We start from the raw sequence: 21,812 nt of genomic DNA, 5'->3' as shown, positions 1-21,812 counted from the left end.
GGAAGTGACTTCAGCCTGTGTAGCATAGTGGTTCTGGGCATTGACTCTAAAGTTGATGACCTGGGTTCAGATCCAAGTTCTATAAGTTCTGGCTGTGTGACTGTGAGCCTCAGTTTCTTAATCTATAAAAGAGGGATGATAGTACCTATTTCATGGGTTTATGAAGCTTAAATGCGTTAAATACATTTAAGATCTCTAAAATGGTATCAGGCACACAGCAGGCTGAAAACTCTTAGCCACTATGACTGTCACCCTCACCCTGTGCAGGAGGGCAGACAGGAGTCAGGCTCCCTTCTCCGCGCCCTTCAGCTTCCTCACCCTGAACTGTGCCCCCGTGCTTCCCATAGGACAGCAGCAGCTGACTGTGCAGAATGTTTCTGGGAACAACCTGACCATCAGTGGGCTGAGCCCCACCCAGATCCAGCTGCAGATGGAACAGGCCCTGGCTGGAGAGGCCCAGCCTGGGGAAAAGCGGCGCCGCATGGCCTGCACGTGTCCCAACTGCAAGGATGGGGACAAGAGGTAATTCGAGGCAACTGGCCAGGTGGCCAGCCCAGCGTGTGCCCTGTTCCCCAAGCCCTCCCTGGAACACAAAGAGGGGACGAGGCAGCAGTTCCTGCCACCTGGCCTCCTCCCCTTCCTGTGCTCTCCGGCCTGACCCCACGTCCTCTCTCCATCCTGTTCTGCCCCATCTCTACCTCCCGCTCTCTCTGCTTGTTCCTCTACCCCACCTTCAACCCAATTCTCAGGTCTGGCGAGCAGGGCAAGAAGAAGCACGTATGCCACATCCCCGACTGCGGCAAGACTTTCCGTAAGACATCCCTGCTGCGGGCTCACGTGCGCCTGCACACCGGCGAGCGGCCCTTCGTCTGCAACTGGTTCTTCTGTGGCAAGAGGTTCACACGGAGCGACGAGCTCCAGCGGCATGCCCGCACCCACACAGGTCTGCTTCCCTCCCCTGCAGCGCCCTCCAACCCACCCCCATGTCAGCTCCCCACCAGCGACATGGAGCTTCCTGGCCTGGCCACGGTACTGCCACACTGAGCGCAGGGTACAGACTCTCTTCTCTGGTGCAGGACTCCCTGGGAGGTTCTCACAAGCCTTTCCTTTTTTATAGTGTTTCCCACAATGAGGTCACCTGCGCTGCATGGCCTTGATGACTTCTGCCACAGCTGCATAGTTATTTAACAAGCACTGTGCCAGGCTTGTTGTTCAGTCTCTAAGTCACATCTGACTCTTTGCAACCCTATGGACTGCAGCACGCCAGGCTCCTCTGTCCTCCACTCTCTCCAGTTTGCTCAGATTCATGTCCATTGAGTCAGTGCTGCTATCTAGCCATCCCATCTTCTGTTGCCCTCTTCTCCTTTTGCCTTCTATCTTTCCTAACATCAGGGTCTTTTCCAGTGAGTTGGCACTTTGCATCAGGTGGCCAAAGTATTGGAGTTTCAGCTTGAGTATCAGTTCTTCCAGTACTCAGGGCTGATTTCCTTTAGGGCTGACAGATTTGATCTTATATGCCACGGAGCTCTTAAGAGTCTTCTCCAGCACCACAGTTTGAAGCATCAATTTTTTGGCACTCAGCCTTCTTTATAGTCCAACTCACATCCGTACATGACTACTGGAAAAACAATAGCTTTGAATAGATGGACGTTTGTTGGCAAAGTGATGTCTGTGCTTTTTAATATGCTGTCTAGATTTCTTTCCAGGGAGCAAGTGTCTTGATTTCATGGCTGCAGTCACCATTTGCAGTAACTTTAGAGCTCAAGAAAATAATATCTGTCATTGCTTCCACTTTTTCCCCTTCTATTTGCCAAGAAGTGATGGGACCGGATGCCATGATCTTAGTTTTTTTTGAATGTTGAGTTTTAAGCCAGCTTTTTCACTCTCGTCTTTCACCCTCATCAAGAGGCTCTTTAGTTTCTCTTTACTTTCTGCCATTAGAGTGGTATCATCTGCATATCTGACATTGTTGGTATTTCTCCTAGCAATCTTGATTCCAGCTTGTGATTCATCCAGCCCAGTATTTCATGTGATGTACTCTGCATATAAGTTAAATAACTAGGGTGACAATATACAGCCTTGTTGTACTCCTTTCCCAATTTTGAACCCAGTCAGTGGTTCCTGTCCAGTTCTAATTGTTGCTTCTTGACCTGCATATAGGTTTCTCAGGAGACAGGTGAGATGGTCTGGTATTATCTTTTTAAGAATTTTCCAATTTGTTGTGATCCACACAGTCAAAGGAGTAGTAGTCAATGAAGCAGAAGTAGTTTGTGGTGTTTTTTTTAATTCCCTTGCTTTCTCTATGATCCAGCAAAGGTTAGCAGTTTGATTTCTGATTCCTCTGCCTTTTCTAAACCTAGCTTGTACATCTAGAAGTTCTTAGTTCACATATTGCTGAAGCCTAGCTTGAAGGATTTTGAGCATAACCTTGCTAGTATGTGAAATGAGCCCAAGTGTATGGTAGTTTGAACATTCTTTGACATTGCCCTTCTTTGGGATTGGAATGAAAACTGACCCTTTTCCAGTCCTGTGGCCAGTGCCTAGTTTTCCAAATTTACTGACATACTGACTGCAACATTTTAACAGCATTATCTTCTAAGATTTTAAATATCTCCTCAGACCTGGAATTCCATCATTTTCACTAGCTTTGTTTGTAGTAATGCTTCCTGAGGACCACTTAATTTCAAACTCCAGGATGTCTGGCTGTAGGTGAAAGATCAAACCATTATGGTTATCAGGGTCACTAAGATCTTTTTTGTATAGGTCTTCTGTGTATTCTTGCCGCCGCTTCTTAATCTTGTCTGCTTCTGTTAGACCCTTACTCTTTCTGCCCTTTATCGTGCTCATCTTTGCATGAAATGTTCCCTTGATATCTCCAGTTTTCTTGAAAAGACCTCTAGTCTTTCCCGTTGTTTTCTTCTACTTCTTTGCATTGTTCATTTAAGAAGAGCTTCTTATCTCTCCTTGCTATTCTCTGCAACTCTGCATTAAGCTGGGTGTATCTTTCCCTTTCTCCCTTGCCTTTTGCTTCTCTTCTTTCCTCAGCTATTTGTAAAGCCTCCTCAGACAAGCATTTTGCCTTCTTACATTTCTTTTTCTTGGGGATGGTTTTGGTCACCACCTCCTGTACAGTGTTACAAACCTCCGTCCACAGTCCTTCAAGCACTCTGTCTACCAGATCTAATCCCCTAAATCTATTCATCACCTCCGCTGTATAATCACAAGGGATTTGATTTAGGTCATACTTGAATGGCCTAGTGGTTTTCTCTACGTTCTTCAATTTAAGCCTGAATTTTGCAATGAGCTCATGATCTGAGCCACAGGCAGCTCCAGGTCTTGTTTTAACTGACTGTATAGAGCTTTTCTATGTTTGTCTATAGAGAATATATAATCAATCTGATTTTGGTGTTGACCATCTGGTGATGTCCATGTATAGAGCTTAGGTTGTTAGAAAAGAGTCTTTTCCTATGACCAGTGTGTTCTCTTGACAAAACTGTTAGCCTTTGCCCTGCTTAATTTTGTACTTGAAGGCCAAACTTGCCTGTAATCTGGGTCTCTCTTGACTTCCTACTTCTATATTCCACCCCTATACTGAAGAGGAGATCTTTTTTTGGTGTTGGTTCTAGAAGGTGTTGTAGGTCTTTATAGAACTGGTCAGCTTCAGCTTCCCCAGCATCAGTGATTAGGGCATAGACTTGGATTACTATGTTGAATGGTTTACCTTGGAAACAAGCCGAGATCATTCTGTTGTTTTTGAGGTTGCACCCAAGTACTGCATTTTGGGCTCTTTTGTAGACTTTGAGGGCTACTCTTATTTCTTCTAAGGAATTGATTATCTGAATTAAATTCGCTCATTTGCGTCCGTTTTAGTTCACTGATTCCTAAGATGTCAAAGTTCAGTCTTGCAGTCTCCTAGACATTTTCTCATTAACTAATTTAATTTCCATACGACTCTATGGAAACAGTACTATGATTATGCCCATTTTCTGAGGCATGGAGCAGGGGCGGGGTCACATGGCCAGTGGCTGGTGGAGCTGGTTCAACCCAGGCCCTCTGGCTCCCAGCTTTCGTACTGTTATTTAACAAATGATTTTCCTTAAATCATTTTACTATTTTTACTCCTTTATGTCCAGTGAAGGATTAACTTTTCACATCACAGACTTGAGACCATAGCTAAGTGTTTTAATGTACTCACAAATAAATACAAAACTATAAAGTAGAAAAATGTTCATCCATCTACCACCTAAGATTGTCCTGGGTGCCTCCAGTGGTCCACAGCACATGCTTTGAGAACTGCTATTCTGGCAGATGCTCCCAGTGAGCAGACACGTGGCCTGGGCCTGGGATGCGAGGCCAGTAGCGGGGGCAGGTCTCAGACACCCTCTGTAGCCTCAGAGTAAATACTCAGAACAGTAGCTAACCCAGCCCGGGTGGGTGGGTGTGATTCGAGCTGTTAGTGCTCAGGCTGGCAGGCCAGAGGGGAGAGCGCTTTTCCTGTGAGGGGGAGGAGTTTGAGCCGGGGTTAGGCAGAGGGACACGTATCTGTGAGTGACAGGCATCTCCTCTTCCCAGGGGACAAACGCTTCGAGTGTGCCCAGTGTCAGAAGCGCTTCATGAGGAGTGACCACCTCACCAAGCATTACAAGACCCACCTGGTCACGAAGAACTTGTAAGGCCAACTGAGGCAGGAGGCCCCACAGATGCAGGCCTGCCCGTGTCCTGCCTGGGCCTCTGGCCGAAAGGAGGCCCACGCTGTCACGGGCCCGCCTCAACCCCCGTTCCTGTTATGCGACTGTCCCCACAGGAAGGGGCTCTGCTGCCCCCATATGCACCTCCTTCTGAAGCCCCTTGGCTCCGCCCTGGCCCTCCCCTCTCACCACAAGCTCCTGGCCTGCCCAAACCATGGACACTGGCCATGCCCAATGAGACGTTCTAAATCAGGACGAGTGGGAACCCTTATTTCCAAAGGAAAAACATGAATTTCACTCCGTCGAGGAGCAAAGTGAGCCCCCTCCCCCCAACACTGCCGGAGTCGCATCGTGCCATGCCCCTCTCCCTCTCCTGCACCGCCCTGGCCCCCTCGGCCACTGCGGACGCCTGGACGCCCGGGGCCCTGCACCCAGGGCTCCAGGGCAGCCAGTCCGCCTCCACTCCACACGCCCCACCCGACCCCGACTCTCCTCCAGCACATTCCAACTTTCTATTTAAAAAGTAAAGCTACCCACCCACTCCCTGAGTCCCCTCTTTTTCTATGGAGAACGTTGCCTTATACTCTACTTCCGATGATGAACACTGTGTATTGTGTGTGCTTTGAAGAAGTTTATTTAATTGCTCCCTTCTTCCTGTCCTTGTTACTCACCTCCCCCATGCCTGCTTTTAGTTTAGGGTTTTTGGGGGGCAATGATGAGCATCTGAATTTTTTTTTCTCACTTTAGCAATTCTCTTTTCTAAATGACACAGCATTTCAACTCAAATCTGGATTCAGATAAAACACCTTCCCATCCTGAACCTCCTCCCTCTCCCCATCATCTCACCCACCCTGACCAGCCCAAGCCCTACTTGTGTACAGTGTATATTGTATAATAGACAATTGTGTCTACTACATGTTTAAAAACATATTGCTTGTTATTTTTGAGGCTTTTAAATTAAAACAAAAATCCAACTTTATTTTTAGTTGTAACTGCTTGAGGTATGTTTTATGAATTAAGTGACAGATTTGTTATCCTTTATTAACGATGTACTTTGTTGGTCAGCACTGGGCTGACAAAAATTTTTTCTTGCTAATAAATTTAGTTGCCTGAGGCAAAATCTGCAACTTGGCAATGCAGCTTCCTTTGTCTTTTCCCTGGTAGCAGGGAATCCTGAGAAGGGAGCCCTGGTCTCTTCAGAGCAATCCACACTGGGACCAGGGTGGGGCCTTGCCCTTCTGACCTTGGCAAATCAGGGACGCAGCCCGGAAAGGGCCTCAGCCATATGGACCTGGCATCGGCACAAGCCCCCAGAGCACCTGGTGGGACTCCAGAGGGCTGAGCTTGGTGCAGGAGTTTCTGCTTTGTTTTGCCTGATTTTGCCCAGATCGAAGCAGGCAGACTCTGTCCACAGACTCAAGTCAATAGCAATGCCTTCCTTACCAGCTAGTGAATCCCTCCACTCAACTCTCCAACCCCTGGAGGAGAACTTTGGCCTCCGAGCCTGATAATAAGAAGCTTGGGAGAGAAACCCAAAAGGACCTCACCTCAGTCACTTGCAGAAGGATAAGAATCTGGAGAAAACAATTCCCCAAGACCCCTTCCCAGGGTGGGGGGCCAAGCCAGAACCCAGCTCAAGAGAGAACCCTGGCCACAGATTCTGTTTTTCTTCTATCCCCTCACCCCAGCACCCCAGGGAGGGCAGCAGGCTAATTTTGGTTTCAGCAAGTGCTGCAGATATGAATTTTTGGAGGGGTGGGGATGGGGCAAGGCTATGAGGAGATCTGGGCTCATGATGGTAGGCAGGCTGAGATTGGAGCCAGTTCAGTACCTGTGTTTAAACCTAGGAAGGGCCTGAAGAGCATCTGGGCTGAAGGAGAAGAGACAAGTTATTCTCAAGCATATACAGAACGGTATGTGCTTTTCTTATATCAGCAATTCCTCTCCACCAGCCTCAGAAGGATCCGGCCATGGTGGCTGTTCTGTGCAGGAGTGGCAGGGCGCGCGTGGAGCTCTCCATCCCCTTGCTCGGTTTCCTCTGTCACCAGCAGCCTGCATTTTTGCAAGCAAACATCTTGTCTTTAGAGCCTGAACACCCTCACATCAGCTGAAGCAATAAAAGGATGGATCAGAGGTTTGTCTGCCCTGATCACTTTATTAAGGTAGGGAGGCCCGTCCAAGAAGCATGCTTAAGCCCTTTGAGTGATACCAGACCCACCACTGACTTCCCTGACATGAAGCCTCCTACCTAGCCCAGCAGCCCCACATCTCATTGCTGCACTGGCAGGAGGCAGAAGACATGAGGTATATTTATCCACTCTCAAGTGTGGAATGTGGGACTAGAAAACTGTCTTACTGTGTTCTGGACTGGGACTGGCGGAAAGAAGGGGCATGTTAACAACTGATCTCTTTCTGCCACACGTTCCCCACTGGCTTTGCTCTCAGGCACAAACAACTATCCTTTCCTGGGAACTGTGGTTTATGCTTCAAGGGCAGAAGCTGACCTGACTCCTCGGCATCCTTTGCAAATGAGGTGCCAGCCCCTAACGGGCAGAACAGCATGCTGTCACTCAGGGTTTCCCTTCTCCAGTGAGACACATACCTGATCATCTCTGCCTCCTATGGGATGCCTGAGTTAGAAGGGGAGCAGGAAGATGTATTCTGCCTGGCATGGCTAATGGCCTGAGGGAAGAACAGAGAGACCCAGTGGCTAATTAGCCCTCATCTGCTTCAATCTATCCCTTACTGAGACTTCAGAGTTGCAGGGGTGGGGACTGTTAGAGTGACGTAGCCCAAGCTCACTCTAGGCCAGAGGCCTCCCCAGGACACCTGATTGGCCCTGGTTGAAAATGACACCCCCATCAGCCTGGGAGGATGGAATAAAGAACAGGGGTGTGGGTGAAAAGAAAGCAAAGAATGGAGGGAGAAGCAGAGAATCAGGGCTTGGAGAGGAGCATCAGATACCTGCTCACTGGGATCCTGGGCAAGAGGAAATAAATGACCACAGGTCAGGTCAAGACAATCAACCAGCAGTCCTTAAATAAAACTAAGGAGCCACCAGGTCATATCCTTTGGGCCTGCTGAGACCCCATCAGGCCTCCTCCCGCTCCTGTGGCTCTCACTCAGCGCTGGGGCTAAGATAGTCACCCCAGAGCTCACTCAACCTTGGAAACCTTAACACCCCTCCAGTCCCACCAGGTGCCCAAAACCCCAAGCTCCACTCACCAGGTTCAGAGAAGCTTAAGAAAAGCAGATTATGCATAAATATTACACATTAGCATTTCCTGGCTGGGATTGTGAGAAGGAGCCAGGGACATTAAGGAATCCTTCCCATGAAGGAGCTTCTCGTGGGGTACACATATGAAAACGAAGGGACATATTTGGGGAGCAACCCGTGAGCCCATGCAAAGGATCACATGAGGGGTTAACCGCATAACTGCAAGCAGGACACTTAGGTAAGGGTCAGCCTCCTTGCACCCAGCTCTGGGTCCCCTGGTAACCATACTCAGGGTTCAGGCATCTGCTGACAGAGCACCAAGTACCCATCTGTGCATTCTGAGGCTCCAGGCTGAGTTCACACAAGGCCGGGCCAGAGGATTCCTGAGATTTGGGCCCCCAGCACACCTGGGGTTGGTTCCAGCCTGCTGTTGGTTCCCTGGAAAGCTGGGGGCTGTACTGCACAAGCATCATTAACTCCCCCAGGTTCCCCTCCCTCCCCAGACATTCTCATCCTTCCCTATGGCTTCAAGTGCCACCTCGGAGGCTTATGACACCTCAACCATCCCATCAGTCTAGACCTCTCCCCCAGCTTCAGACCACACATGGTTGTCCCATAAACCCTCACACTCAACAGGCCTGATGGCGACTTCATCTTTCCCTGAAACCTTTCCTCCAACACACCCTCACGTTAAAGAACAGCACCTTCCCTGGCGGCTCAGACGGTAAGGCATCTGTCTACAATGCGGGAGACCCGGGTTCAATCCCTGGGTTGGGAAGATCCCCTGGAGAAGGAAATGGCAACCCACTCCAGTACTCTTGCCTGGAAAATCCCAAGGATGGAGGAGCATGGTAGGCTACAGTCCATGGGGTCGTAAAGAGTTGGACACGACTGAGCAACTTCACTTTCACTCACCACCCAGCTCACCTAAAGGCATCCTGCTGAGTTAAATCATTCCTCTCCACTTCATACCCCCTAAACTCAAGCATCAGGCTCCCTACTCCCAGGTCTAGCTTAGAGAACAGCATCTCCCAATGTCTCCCTGCCACTGCCTCACCCTCCTTTGCCCATCACCTACTGGTCACCAGAGCCATGTCCCCAAACAAAAATCCAGTCACCAAGATGTAACTGAAATGTATAATTTAATCAAACAATTAGACTAAAAATGGTGATTTAAGAACATAAATGCAAAAGCATTAGGAGAAAACAGGCAAGGCGTAGTCCCCAAACAAAGTCTCCAACCTTTTGCTGCATATTGAGAAACTGGGGTGTCTCTGTACAATGCAGTATTGCAATATAGCTTCTATTCATTAAAGACCTACAAGAAAAGATTAGTAACTTTACAAAGTTGGGGGGTAGTAAGCAAAATATTTAAGAAAATCAGTAAAAAAGAAATTCAATTCTCCCAAGCAGTCAAACCCCTTGCTGGGGTTGCAGCAGGAGCAGCACCCACAGTGGGCATCATGTCCCCCCTCTGGTTTGCACTGCAGGGCCCCTTTGTGATCTAGACACCAAATTCCACTAGGCAGAAAAGCACAATACAAGCCTACTGATTATCTTCAAGACAAAGGGGAAATATAAAAAGGCAACCAGTTGCAAATTTCCTCACCAACAGCAAAGGATGGAAGAGGCTGTCGGAATCTAGTACTTTTTCTTGCTACCTGGCCTTAAAAAACTAGGAATTAGACACCCTAGTTCGACAGCAGCACAGGATGAAAACTGAGAAGAGATATCTTGCCACCTGTCTGATCTTTAGCAGTCACCTAGCCCCTGCCTCCTTGCCTGGCCTGTTTTCTCACCACCTTGCTCTGGCAGTATCACACTCAAGTTGTTCCATCTTCCTGGAATGACTGTTCTTTGCCCATCTGGAGAACACTTACTCATTAAGACAAATCAAATGTCTGCTCCCTTTATGAAGCCTTTCCCAACTGCGTAACCCTTGGAGACCACATTCTCATTTTTGCTCCCCTTTACTTTGCAGATACATCTGTTAAAGTTCCTGTACCTCCTTAGTTTAGAGATCTGTCTCCCCCTATAGAGTGTAAGCCCCCTGTGGGCAGGAACTATGCACGTTTATCTTCATATTCTCAGACCTAGCTCAGTGCCTGGTCTTTAACACATGTCTTCCCCACTACACTGAGCCCTTGGCTTTTAAATTTTAAACAAACCATTCAAATGATCCTAATTTTGGGGTCCCAGAATCTGGGCCCAGGGTAGCATAACCCAGCAGTGCTAAGAGTGTAGCCCCATGAATAAAATCATGTGAGCTGAAGAGTACGAATCACTGCTTATCCAGGTTCAAGTGCAGGGCCTTGGGAGGGGGGAAGCAATGGTCATATGTGGAAGAACAACCTCAACAAGAAAGAAAGTCCAGTCACCTCTCTCTCAATTGTGTCAAGAGAGAAAAATGATGGCCACACAAAAAAAATTTCAACCAGTGGAGAATCCATTGATCAACATCATTAAACCTTGAGATGAATTATTTCTTTGCAGCAAATTTGTCTTCCAGATGCCATTTGGCAAGCTATGTGCACATAATAAAGGATGACAGTCATCTAATGTAGGGCTTAATGAAGCTCGGCAATAATGCAAACACCTGGGCAGGGCAGGGAAGTTCCCCTTACCTGACACAGTCCTGGGGTGCCTGCCTAAAAGGCTCTTGCAGCTCCCCTTCTTGATGTTCAGGAAGGACTACAGAGAAGCCTTGACCCTAGGCTGCCCAGCCAAGTCAAAACTGGAATGGGCACTGGCAAGTGTCCTATTATTCAAGCCCCTAGTCCACATCCTGGAAGTGACTTTGCATGGCAACCTGCTCCCCTGTGCCTTTAATTATGGTTGTCACTGACCTGGGAACTAGACTCCAACTACCGAGAACAGGCAAAATGTGAAAAAGGAGAAACAACAAAGAGGGAGGCGGCCCTGGAGCAATGGGGCAATCTTTCCATCTGCTGGAACACTGGGTAGTATGAGCTCCGCTGCAACCACAAAAGAGGAAACCATGAGCAAAGCGAGGAGCATGCTCTGACCTGCATTACAGAAATGAGGCTGGAGAGCGGCAATTCAGAGCTGAAACAGGAAGATGGTTCTCATCTGGAATAGTTTGATCCCAAATTTCCCTCTTCCCCTTTCCCATCTGGCCATCTGCTTTTTTACCCATAGTCACCTCCTGACCAAACTGCTCCTCCCAGACACCAGAGTACCTGCCCATACTCACACACTATATACACACCCCTATCCCACGAGACCCGAAGTCATATTTCAACCTCTCCCATTCTCGAGCCCAAATTTCAACCCCCCACCAGATCGCCCCTTTCTGTGTCTCCACTACACTTTGCCTCAGAGTCCGGTCCCTAATTCCATTTTCCGTTTGTCCTTTCCAGACCGCCAATCTCTACACTAGCCTTCGGGCATCTGCTAGGGGCGGGCCTCTTAAAACTGACTATCTCCACAAGCCCCCGGCGGCTCCTCCCTTGCCCCTCCCGCCTGGGCCGCTGCAGTCCCTATACCTTTAACAAACCTCCACGTGCGTGTTAACCGCGGTGACAGCATTTCCTTGTCTCTCTGCTCCCGCCCCGGGAGGCGCCGTCCATTGGCTGCCGGGTTCCTCTGTTCTTGTTTTAATTGGTCTCGCTCCTGGAAAACTCCAACCAATGGTCTCTCCGCTCCCGGCTCCCTCCACCGTCTCTGGCTTCCCATTGGCTCCCATTGGCTCGGAGGACTTAGGCTGTCGGCCTGGCTTGGTGACATAAATTTTTCCTTGCCGGGAGATTTCCCGGCTAAGACACTGGTTCCGAACGCAACGGAACCCAGCGCGGAGCCACGCCGGGTCACGTGGCCAAAGGGCCCATGACATTCTGGCTGCGGAGCGTCATCGTGACGTTTGGGCGATCCTCCGAGTGGCCCCGCTGCCTCCGCCACCTCTGCAGCCGCGGTGCTGCCATGGACCTGGGACCGATGCGCAAGACTTACCGCGGGGACCCAGAGGTGCCGCTGCCCTGCAGGGCCTCCGCAGTCATCTCCCGAGGGGAGGGGCATGGAAGGGATCCCCTGGGGTTTCTGATCCACCTCTTGGGGCTCGGGGTTACCCCTATGGGAGAAGCGGGGTTCAAAGACAACCAATGGGGGAGGGTTTCTGGAGAAACGAGGATGAAGGTGGACTCCAGAAGCAGCTCGTTATAGGCACTCAGGGCGCTCACTTGGGGGTTGCGTGGGAGGAATCCTGCCGGTCGTTGGGCGCGCTTCTAGGACGGTTTACTTACCTCTCTGGGTCTCAGTTTCCTCACTTCACAAGTAATATCACTGACCTCACGGGGATGTTATGGACTTTGATATTTGTAAAATACCTCTGTTGTTCAGTCGCCAAGTTGCGTTAGACTCTTTGCAACCCCATGGACTGCACCGGGCCAGGCTTCCCTGTCCTTCAGTATCTCCCAAAGGTGGCTCAGGCGGTAAAGCGTCTGTCTACAATGCTGAGACCTGGGTTCGATCCCTGGGTTGCGAAGATCCCCTGGAGAAGGAAATGGCAAACCACTCCAGTACTGTTGCCTGGAAAATCCCATGGACAGAGGAGCCTGGTAGGCTAAAGTCCATGGGGTCGCAGAGTCGGGCACGACTGAGCACACATCCACTTTCATGTCCATTGAGTCGGTGACGCTATCTAACCATCTCATCCTTTGCTGCCCTCTTCTTTTGCCCACTTTCTCCTTTTGCCTTCAATCTTTCCAGCATCAGGATCTTTCCCAATGAGTCGACTGCATCAGGTGGCCAAAGTAATAAAGCTAGTAAAGTGCCTGCTGCTGCTGCTGCTGCTGCTAAGTCGCTTCAGTCGCGTCCGACTCTGTGCGACCCCATAGACGGCAGCCCACCAGGCTCCCCCGTCCCTGGGATTCTCCAGGCAAGAACACTGGAGTGGGTTGCCATTTCCTTCTCCAATGCATGAAAGTGAAAAGTGAAAGTGAAGTTGCTCAGTCGTGCCTGACTCTTAGCGACCCTATGGACTGTAGCCTACCAGACTCCTCCGCCCATGGGATTTTCCAGGCAAGAGTACTGGAGTGAGGTGCCAGTGCCTTCTCAGAGTAAAGTGCCTAGAACAGTGATAATCAGCTTGTTTAGTCACCAGTCGTCTCCAACTTTGCGACCCCATGAACTGAAGCCCACCAGGTTCCTCTGTCCATGGAATTTCCCAGGCAAAAATACTAAAGTGGGTTGCCATTTCCTTGTCCAGGGTATCTTCCCAACCCAGGGATTAGAACACGTGTCTTCTGGATTGGCAGGCGGATTCTTTACCACTGAGCCACTTGGGAAGCTTATGTTTGTTGTTGTTGTTAAATGTAACTAGTTAATTTATTTTGTCTATTGTTGGTTGCTCTGGGTCTTCCTTGAGCAAAGGCTTCTCTCACTGGGGAGCATGGGGCTCTAGGTGTGCGGTCTTCCCATAGCTGCAGCCCATGGGCTCAGTGGCTGCCCCCCGGCATGTGGGATCTTCCCAGACTAGGGATCAAACCCCAGCGCCCTGCATTGGCAGGTGGATTTTAAACCACTGGACCCCAGGAAAGTCCATAAATGTTTGATAAATAAATAACACTTTGAGGAGGAGGAATAACTTACCCAGGAGTGCAGGAGAAAGCTCCTGGATCTTACTTCCTTTTCTCTCCTCAGATGAGAAACCAAGAGAACTATTTTAGAATTAGGGCCCAGAACTGGTTACCAAATCTAGTTGCATGTAACATTTCCAGAAATGCTTGTTAAACATGAAGTTTTTCATTAAATCTCAGACTTGTTGGGGGAAACCACTGACCCAAACTGCCCACCCAGGCCAGGCCCCAAAGTAACCACTTGCATGAATTATCTTAAACCAGAGGTCCCAGGAAGGAACCTGGAACTAACAAGCTAACACCGACTAGAAGAATTTGAGAAAGGTCAAAAGGAGAGAGGAGACAGTCTGTATGTCCTGCCTACCTCCCAGAATCCTTCTGATTGGAATCCATCTTGTCTGAGCAATGTGCATGCCACCAGGAAGGACCCTGAGTCAGAATGATTGGCCAGAGACAACCTGGAAACCAACAGCATCACCATAAAACATGAAACTGCAAGCCAAGTGGCAGATCAGTCCTCCTGGGTTCCCTTGCCCTGCTGCTTTCTACCTGGGCGCTCCGTCCCAATAAAGTCTCTTGTTTTGTCAGCAAGTGTACCCCTGACCTGCCTCTTGAGAAATCTGTATGCAGGTCAGGAAGCAACGGTTAGAACTGGACATGGAACAACAGACTGGTTCCAAATAGGAAAAGGAGTACGTCAAGGCTGTATATTGTCACCCTGCTTATTTAACTTATATGCAGAGTACATCATGAGAAATGCTGGACTGGAAGAAACACAAGCTGGAATCAAGACTGCCGGGAGAAATATCAATAACCTCAGATATGCAGATGACACCACCCTTATGGCAGAAAGTGAAGAGGAACTCAAAAGCCTCTTGATGAAAGTGAAAGAAGAGAGTGAAAAAGTTGGCTTAAAGCTCAACATTCAGAAAATGAAGATCATGGCATCTGGTCCCATCACTTCATGGGAAATAGATGGGGAAACAGTGGAAACAGTGTCAGACTTTATTTTGGGGGGCTCCAAAATCACTGCAGATGGTGATTGCAGCCATGAAATTAAAAGACGCTTACTCCTTGGAAGGAAAGTTATGACCATCCTAGATAGCATATTCAAAAGCAGAGATATTACTTTGCTCACTAAGGTCTGTCTAGTCAAGGCTATGGTTTTTCCTGTGGTCATGTATGGATGTGAGAGTTGGACTGTGAAGAGGGCTGAGCGCCGAAGAATTGATGCTTTTGTACTGTGGTGTTGGAGAAGACTCTTGAGAGTCCCTTGGACTGCAAGGAGATCCAACCAGTCCATTCTAAAGGAGATCAGCCCTGGGATTACTTTGGAGGGAATGACGCTAAAGCTGAAGCTCCAGTACTTTGGCCACCTCATACGAAGAGTTGACTCATTGGAAAAGACTCTGATGCTGGGAGGGATTGGGGGCAGGAGGAGAAGGGGACGACTGAGGATGAGATGGCTGGATGGCATTGCTGACTTGATGGACATGAGTCTGAGTGAACTCTGGGAGTTGGTGATGGACAGGGAGGCCTTGTGTGCTGCGATTCACAGGGTCGCAAAGAGTCGGACACGACTGAGCAACTGAACTGAACTGTACCTCCTCGGACAATTCATTTCTGAGTGTCAGACAAGAGTCCGCTCTCAGGCCTTGGAAGGGATCCCCCTTTCTGCAATTGACCTGCTTAATGAGAATTTACTGGCTGGAGCCCAGGAGTTGTTGGTTTTTTTTTTGGCTTCCCAGGTGATAGGTTTGACACCTGTGACATGAAACCCTGCTTTGTCAAATTATTCACCATTTTGTACCTGTTTTATCACCTATAAGATGAGGCTAACAGAACCTTCCTGGGGACGGGTTTTTGTTATGAGGACTAAATGAGTTAACATTTGAAAAGTGCCTAGAACAGAGCTATGTACACAGTAAACACTCTGTTTGTAAAATGAAATCAAACTCTCCCTTCCCAGGCATTTGAGGAGACTCATCTGACCTCCCTGGACCCTGTGAAGCAGTTTGCTGCCTGGTTCGAGGAGGCTGTTCAGTGTCCTAACATAATGGAAGCCAACGCCATGTGTCTGGCTACGTGTACAAGGTAGGCATAGCCGTGGACCCTTCTGTAGGTGGGTTCAGATGAAGTAGGAAACTTAGGAAGCTTTCAATTGGATGGATGACAACTTTATGATTCTAGTTCTATTATTAACATGCTGTGTGGCCTCAGGCAAGTAATTTGTCCTCTCTGGGCCTCGGTGTCCTTACCTGTAAACAAAAGATTAGACTTGACTCAATTCCATTTAGTGATAAAATGTAGTGCCTCATTCATCTCTGCCCTTGATGCTTCCACCTCCCAGTACACACACCCTTGTCTCCCTCAGCTCCCAGTCTCCCCAGTTCCCATCTGGGGAGGTAGATCTCCATAAAGCCATCTCCCTCTCTTGAAATCTAGCACAGTGCTGGTTTGTATCATTCATTTGACAATCAGTCATAAATTCCTTGAGACATCGCTTGTATTAGCCTCTCATTCAACTCTTCTTCCCCCTCTGCTCTTTGCCCCAGAGATGGGAAACCGTCTGCCCGCATGGTGCTGCTGAAGGGCTTTGACAAGGATGGCTTCCGCTTCTTCACTAACTTCGAGAGTCGAAAGGGAAAAGAGCTGGTGAGGGTTCACGATAAATCCTTCCTGGGCCTGCAGGGTCCAGCCCTGGCTTCTTGGTCACCTACTCATGCCACCCCTGCCCCTGTCCACTTGCCAGCCATGCTCAGGCACTGTCCTGACTAAAGGCCTTTGCACTTGGCTTCTCTCTGCCGTGAATGAGGGCAAGCTTTAAGCTCCTCCATCTCCCTAGCTGTTTATCTGAGTAGCTCCTGTTTCTTCAGGTCTCAGCGCCCCCATCACCTCCTCACGGAAGCCTCTGGACTCCCAGGCTGAGCCAGCCCCTCTCACTTTGGTCACTATAATTTACAAATTTCCTTTCTGCCATTGTTTTAGTTTCTAACTGCATGTATTCAGGGGATTATGTGATTAACGTTTATGTCCTCTGCTAAGCTCTGTGGGGGCGGGACTGCCTCTGAGATGTCTCTGTTATACCCCCAGTCCCTCTTCTGTTGTTGAGCACAGAGCTGGCACTTCGTATGTGTTCAGTTAATGAATCCAAAATGAGTAGCTCTCCCCCGAGTCCAGTGCAGTCAAATGTGCATTTCAGAGGATTTGCAAATCTGTGGGTGAGAGAAATGGCAAGCCTCACTCTGGAGTCCATCTGGCTGAGGCTTTCAGTGCAGGTCTTCCATTGACTCTGTGAACCTGGGCATGTTAGTGAACCTCTCTGAGCCTATCTCCACACCTGTAAAAGCAGGCTACCTTTGGGGACTTGATGAGATGCTACAGTAAATGCATCTGCAGGACCTGCTTGGTGCAGATCCCCTACCTTGCCCCTGTGCTCAGGCCTCCTCTCTCCTGTCCTGATGACTGTCTGTGGATTCTCTTCTGTTTCCAGGACTCAAATCCCTTTGCTTCCCTCGTCTTCTACTGGGAGCCTCTGCACCGTCAGGTGAGTGAGCATTCCTGGGACAGCCGGGGGTGGACTGGAGGTAGGAGGGGCCTGAGTTTGTGGATGAACCTGGTGAAGGTCCCCAGGCTGCGCAAACATCCTGCCTTTCAAATGGCCCTCACTTAGCTGGGCTACCTGGAGTCAGGCACAATGGGGCAGTGGATAAAGAGAAGAACAAAGAAGACTGGGGCCAGTGCTGGTCTGGAGGGCAGGTGGCCTTGAATGTTATCTAAGGAGGGCCGTCCCTGGGCAGGTGCGTGTGGAGGGGCCCGTGAAGAAGCTGCCTGAGGAGGAGGCTGAATGCTACTTCCACTCCCGCCCCAAAAGCAGCCAGATTGGGGCTGTAGTCAGTCACCAGAGTTCCGTGATCCCGGATCGGGAGGTGAGTGGGGCTTCTCCTTAGTCCTTTGAGTGGTGGGTGCCTTGGCTCAGCCCCAGAGGCTGTCCCCAGGGGGTGCCAGGGCCCTCTCTCTCCAGCAAAGTGAAATGGATGGTCTCCCTGGGGGATGTGAATATGGGGAGCAGGGATCAGGCCTCCTGTGTCTGTCTGACTCTCCTGTTGAACTGTGCCCCCGGAAGTCACCTGTGTCCCCAGCACCTGGCACAGAGCACAGACCCTGTAAGTGGTGATTAAATGAATCACTGACTGGGTCTGGCCCTTCCTTCATTTCCTTCCCCTGGACAGTATCTGAGAAAGAAAAATAAGGAACTGGAGCAACTCTACCAGGAACAGGAGGTGCCAAAGCCAAAATACTGGTGAGTGATACAGGGGGGTCACCTAGAAAGGGACACTGGGGCCCTCACGCTTCCTTGAAGCCATGCTTGGAATTACAGATATACTCCTCCCTGGCAACCCTTGTCAGATGCATGCCAGCAACTTCCTTCATGGGACCCTGGATGGCGTGGAAGGTGGTAGGGGTTGCCTGGCTGGAAAAATGCATGCACAGGGCACCAAACCGCCTGCTTCTCCTTGTAGGGGTGGCTACATCCTGTACCCACAGGTGATTGAGTTCTGGCAGGGCCAAACCAACCGCCTGCACGACCGGATCGTCTTTCGACGAGGCCTACTAACTGGAGACGCCCCTCTGGGGCCCATGACCCACCGAGGCGAGGAAGACTGGCTCTATGAGAGACTTGCGCCCTGACTCCCAATCTGTTGGCACTGAGTGGAGCTGGGGCCAGTGCCCCAGAGAGGGTATGGGATGTGGGGCCAGACCCTTATAAACTCAACCCATTTCCCTTCCTGCCTCTTATATTCAGGGCCCTTCAGTGTTTACCCTCGGAATTCTCCGTAGTCAGCTAGTCTAGTGGAGTTTTAACAGTAGCACAGACGATCACAAACAGAAGGTCTCGTGATTATCTTCTTGACCTTAACTATAATTTATTGGAATAGCTCCCTGTAGGGGTGGGGTTGGTGTGACAGGGGTAGGGCCCCAGCAGCCTTGTCTCTTATCACATGACAAGAGTCTGGCCAAAGCCGATTGGTCCCAGCAGAAGCACCCGAGGCAATCTAGCCAATCGGTTTTTCTATTCTTTCAAATTTGAAATCTAGAGACTCAGAGCATAGGAGCCAAGTAAACAATGGCGGCCTAGAAACAGCAACTTCTGGCTGCTGCTCTTGCAATTCTCTGAACGATCCACGGATCCCTCCTTCCCACGCCTGGGGTTGTCCAGTTCCTCCTTCTACCTCAGAAAACCCATTGTCTTTAAAAAAAAGAGAGAGATTTATTTTTTTCTTGGCTTAAACCAGTCAGAATTGATGTGCTTATAATGAAAAGAATCTTAACTAACTCATTTACTAATAGGATATTTTTAAACCTCTTACCCAACTGATAGCTGCCCTCCATTGTCTGAAGAAGAGCAATGTGGAAAAGAGACTAAATATATTCTCTGTAGCTGTAAAGGACCCATAGGTGGAAGTTAGATGAAGTTAGATTTCATCTCAATATGGGAAGAAATTTCAAACAATTGGGGCTGCCTAAGAGGGAGTAGGTTAGTTAGTGAGTATTCCATCCCTGTTGGACAGGAGTTTTGTAGAAGGAACTCATGCTAGTACCTGTGGGTCAGGAAGATTCTCATCAGGCCTTACTTTCCACATTTGTTTTTAAAAACTCAATGTATGGGAGGGCTTTCCAGGCGGTACTAGTGGTAAAGAACCCACCTGCCAGTGCAGGAGGTGTAAGAGATATGGGTTCAATCCCTGGATCTGGAAGATCCCCTGGAGGAGGGCATGGCAATCCACCCTAGTATTCTTGCCTGGAGAATGCCATGGACAGAGGAGCCTGGTGGGCTACAGTCCATAGTGTTGCAAAGAGTCAGACACGACTGAAGCGACTTAGCACAGCACATATGTATGTGAAATACATATATATATACATTTATATGTATTTCACTTTCCAGATATAAAATTAAATAATAGAGCTTACACTTTTCTGACACACATCCCTTTACCTCCCTTCCACCCCTACTGATGATGACTCCTAGGTCACTGGTTTTCACTGGATTACCCAGGAGCTTTAAAAACCCTCAGTCCCACTCTCAGAGGTGATTTGACCAGTGTGAGTGCAGCCTGGACTTGGGGAAATTTCAAAGGCCCTTGGGAATTCTGTGCAGCCAAGGTTGAGAGCCCCTGTTAATAGATCCTTGCTACTTGCAGTGGGGCTTCCCTTGTGCCTCAGGTAGTAAAGAATCCGTCTGCAATTCTGGAGACCTGGGTTCGATCCCTGGGTTGGGAAGATGCTCAGAAGAAGGGAAAGGCTACCCATTCCAGTATTCTGGCCTGGAGAATCCCATGGACTGTGTAGTCCAAGGGGTCGAAAAGAGTCAGACACGACTGAGTGACTTTGATTCACTTGCAGTGTAGTCCACAGGCCAGCAGCTTTGGCTTCCCTTGGGAGTCTACCCCAGACCCATTGAATCCCACGCTGCTTTAAACAAGACCACTCCTGCTTCCAGGTAACCAGATTAGTCTCAACCTCTAAACCAACCACTTCTGCAGCTGGATTCTTCGGTAGCATTTGGCTAAGGCCTGTGCTGAGCTATAGACTTTGTCTTCTTCGAGCACAAGTCTGGTGACCAGGGGTAACGTGGGTGAGTGGCCTCCAGGCTGCGGAGAGGAGCCAGGCTGGGCAAATGTTTGCTGTGCCTAAGCCAGGATCAGAGAACTGACTGTTTGCATACATTGGCCTTTGAGCTTGCAACTCTGTAAACTGCTTCATTCCACTGTATGGGTGTGTGCTTTGGCGTCTGTTACTGACTGCCTCCTCCAAGAGCGGCCCTCTGGGTGTTGACCACCCCCTACCCCCACCGGCCTCCTTAAGTCAGGGTGCAGGAAGGCGCAATGCTAGCCTTGTGGCCACTTGCAAGAGAGGGTGCTGGAGTGCCCTTCTGTACCTTGTCCTGTTATGTTATGGGGTCTGTGTATATCCCCTGCTTTGAGCCTGGTCTCAGCTGTTCCTTTCCTTTCCTCTGTCTGACAGTCCCTGTGCCAAGTCTAAAATAAAAGCTCATCAGCCATCCATTATGTAAATATTTGATCTAGCCTGGTCTCGTCCCCCACCCCCCATGTTTGAGGGGAGTTGAAGAATTTAAGCAACTCCTCCTACCTGGCTTCTCCACTTGGGGAGGTTGGGCATCCAGCAGGGGGAGCCCAATGCCCAGGGTTGGCCCCTTCTAGGCAGCACCGGCCAGTTCTAGTCGGCCCCTCCTGCCCCCCTCTTTCCCCTCTTGGGTCCCATCCCAGTGAAACTGTGGTCAATAACCGTGGCCTCTCCCGCTCCTGCTCATATTTTTATATTTGCACTCTCGCTTCCTCCTCCTCTGGCCTGGTGAACACTTGCGGCTGCCTGGGCACTGACTTCCTGGGCAGCCAGGTCTCCTTGGCCCTTATTACCTGCCTCCAGCCCATCCGTCCATCCCTTAACTTAGGGATATGCGTGGAGTTTTCGTGAGAGATTCTGTGGCCGTCACTTTGGGCCGTGGAGTGGAGTGGCATGCACAGGGTTGAGGAATCCACAGATCCTCTCACCTAAGAGGGAAGATAGTGGCCTGGTGGTTGCCAGTATGAGACAGAAGCACAGGTCAGTTGCCTGGGGCCCAGCCTCTCGCCCCTCCCCACCCTGTGCCTCAGGGAACCTCAGGATGGCCCAAGCGGCAGGTCCCTATGGTTTGAGTTCTCACCCTTAAAGCTGGTTGGCTTTTCCTCACTGGTTCCAGATTCTGGGCGGCCCCCTCAGAGGATGCTTGCCTCCCAGGACCGCAAGGCCCAGGCATGGCCCTCTCTCCCCACCTTCCCACTGCAGAAGGTGACTGTACTCCTTTCCTTGTTCTGAGCCTCAATTTCCCTTCCCTATTGTTGTTCATTTGCTTTGTCCTGTCTGACTTTTTGCAACCCCATGGGCTGCAGCACGCCAGGCTTCCCTTCCCTGAGCAGATAAAAATCCAGTGTGAAGGGGGCTGGGTGGTGCGGCAGCCATATGCATGGTTCTGGCCTCAGTCCCAGCTCTGCCACTAGGAACCCCTGACCCAGGTCAGCTAATGCAGCTGGAAAACTAGAAAACGGTGATAATGACAGCACCTATGATGAGAGGGTTACAGGAGGAACTTGGTGGGGTTCTCACCATAGAGCTGGCTGATTACAGACCCTCTGAGTATGAGCTGCTAACTGGGCAGAGCTGCAGTCAGCTGAAAGTCAGCTCCTCCATGGGAGGCTTTATGGACTGAATGATTGTGGGGACCCTAGAAAGTTCCGTGTGGTGGGGAGGGAT

At 49.7% G+C, this 21,812-nt stretch overlaps 2 protein-coding genes and 1 long non-coding RNA gene across 3 annotated transcripts in view; 2 read left to right on the top strand and 1 right to left on the bottom strand.

Annotated features, from left to right (window-relative positions):
- Positions 1–5,823, top strand: part of SP2 (Sp2 transcription factor) — a 30,566-nt gene extending 24,743 nt beyond the window's left edge. Inside the window, exons 5-7 of the mRNA XM_018064952.1 lie at positions 348–522; positions 750–943; positions 4,573–5,823. Coding sequence (XP_017920441.1) covers positions 348–522; positions 750–943; positions 4,573–4,673 — 470 coding nt within the window. The 3' untranslated portion in view covers positions 4,674–5,823. The remainder of the gene's footprint in view (positions 1–347; positions 523–749; positions 944–4,572) is intronic.
- On the bottom strand, positions 6,560–7,381 carry LOC108638280. Its single transcript, XR_001919738.1, has 2 exons — positions 7,291–7,381; positions 6,560–6,740 (listed from the first exon to the last, which is right to left on the bottom strand). It is a non-coding gene; the product is annotated as an uncharacterized LOC108638280 (long non-coding RNA).
- On the top strand, positions 11,621–20,566 carry PNPO (pyridoxamine 5'-phosphate oxidase). Its single transcript, XM_005693713.3, has 7 exons — positions 11,621–11,889; positions 15,469–15,593; positions 16,055–16,154; positions 16,993–17,046; positions 17,300–17,428; positions 17,732–17,802; positions 18,023–20,566. Exons 1-7 carry the CDS (start codon positions 11,752–11,754, stop codon positions 18,189–18,191), a joined length of 786 nt encoding a protein of 261 aa, XP_005693770.1. The 5' UTR covers positions 11,621–11,751; the 3' UTR covers positions 18,192–20,566.

This window comes from Capra hircus, chromosome 19, assembly GCF_001704415.2.
Source record: "Capra hircus breed San Clemente chromosome 19, ASM170441v1, whole genome shotgun sequence".
Taxonomy (NCBI): Eukaryota; Metazoa; Chordata; class Mammalia; order Artiodactyla; family Bovidae; genus Capra; species Capra hircus.
This window is presented reverse-complemented; position numbering and strand designations above follow the sequence as displayed.

Bases quoted from the DNA above. Each gene is read 5' to 3' on its own strand.
- PNPO (XM_005693713.3), top strand. From the start codon at position 11,752: ATGACATTCTGGCTGCGGAGCGTCATCGTGACGTTTGGGCGATCCTCC. The intron at 15,594-16,054 runs GTAGGCATAGCC...TCTTTGCCCCAG, and splicing joins TGTCTGGCTACGTGTACAAG to AGATGGGAAACCGTCTGCCC. The intron at 17,803-18,022 runs GTGAGTGATACA...TTCTCCTTGTAG, and splicing joins GTGCCAAAGCCAAAATACTG to GGGTGGCTACATCCTGTACC.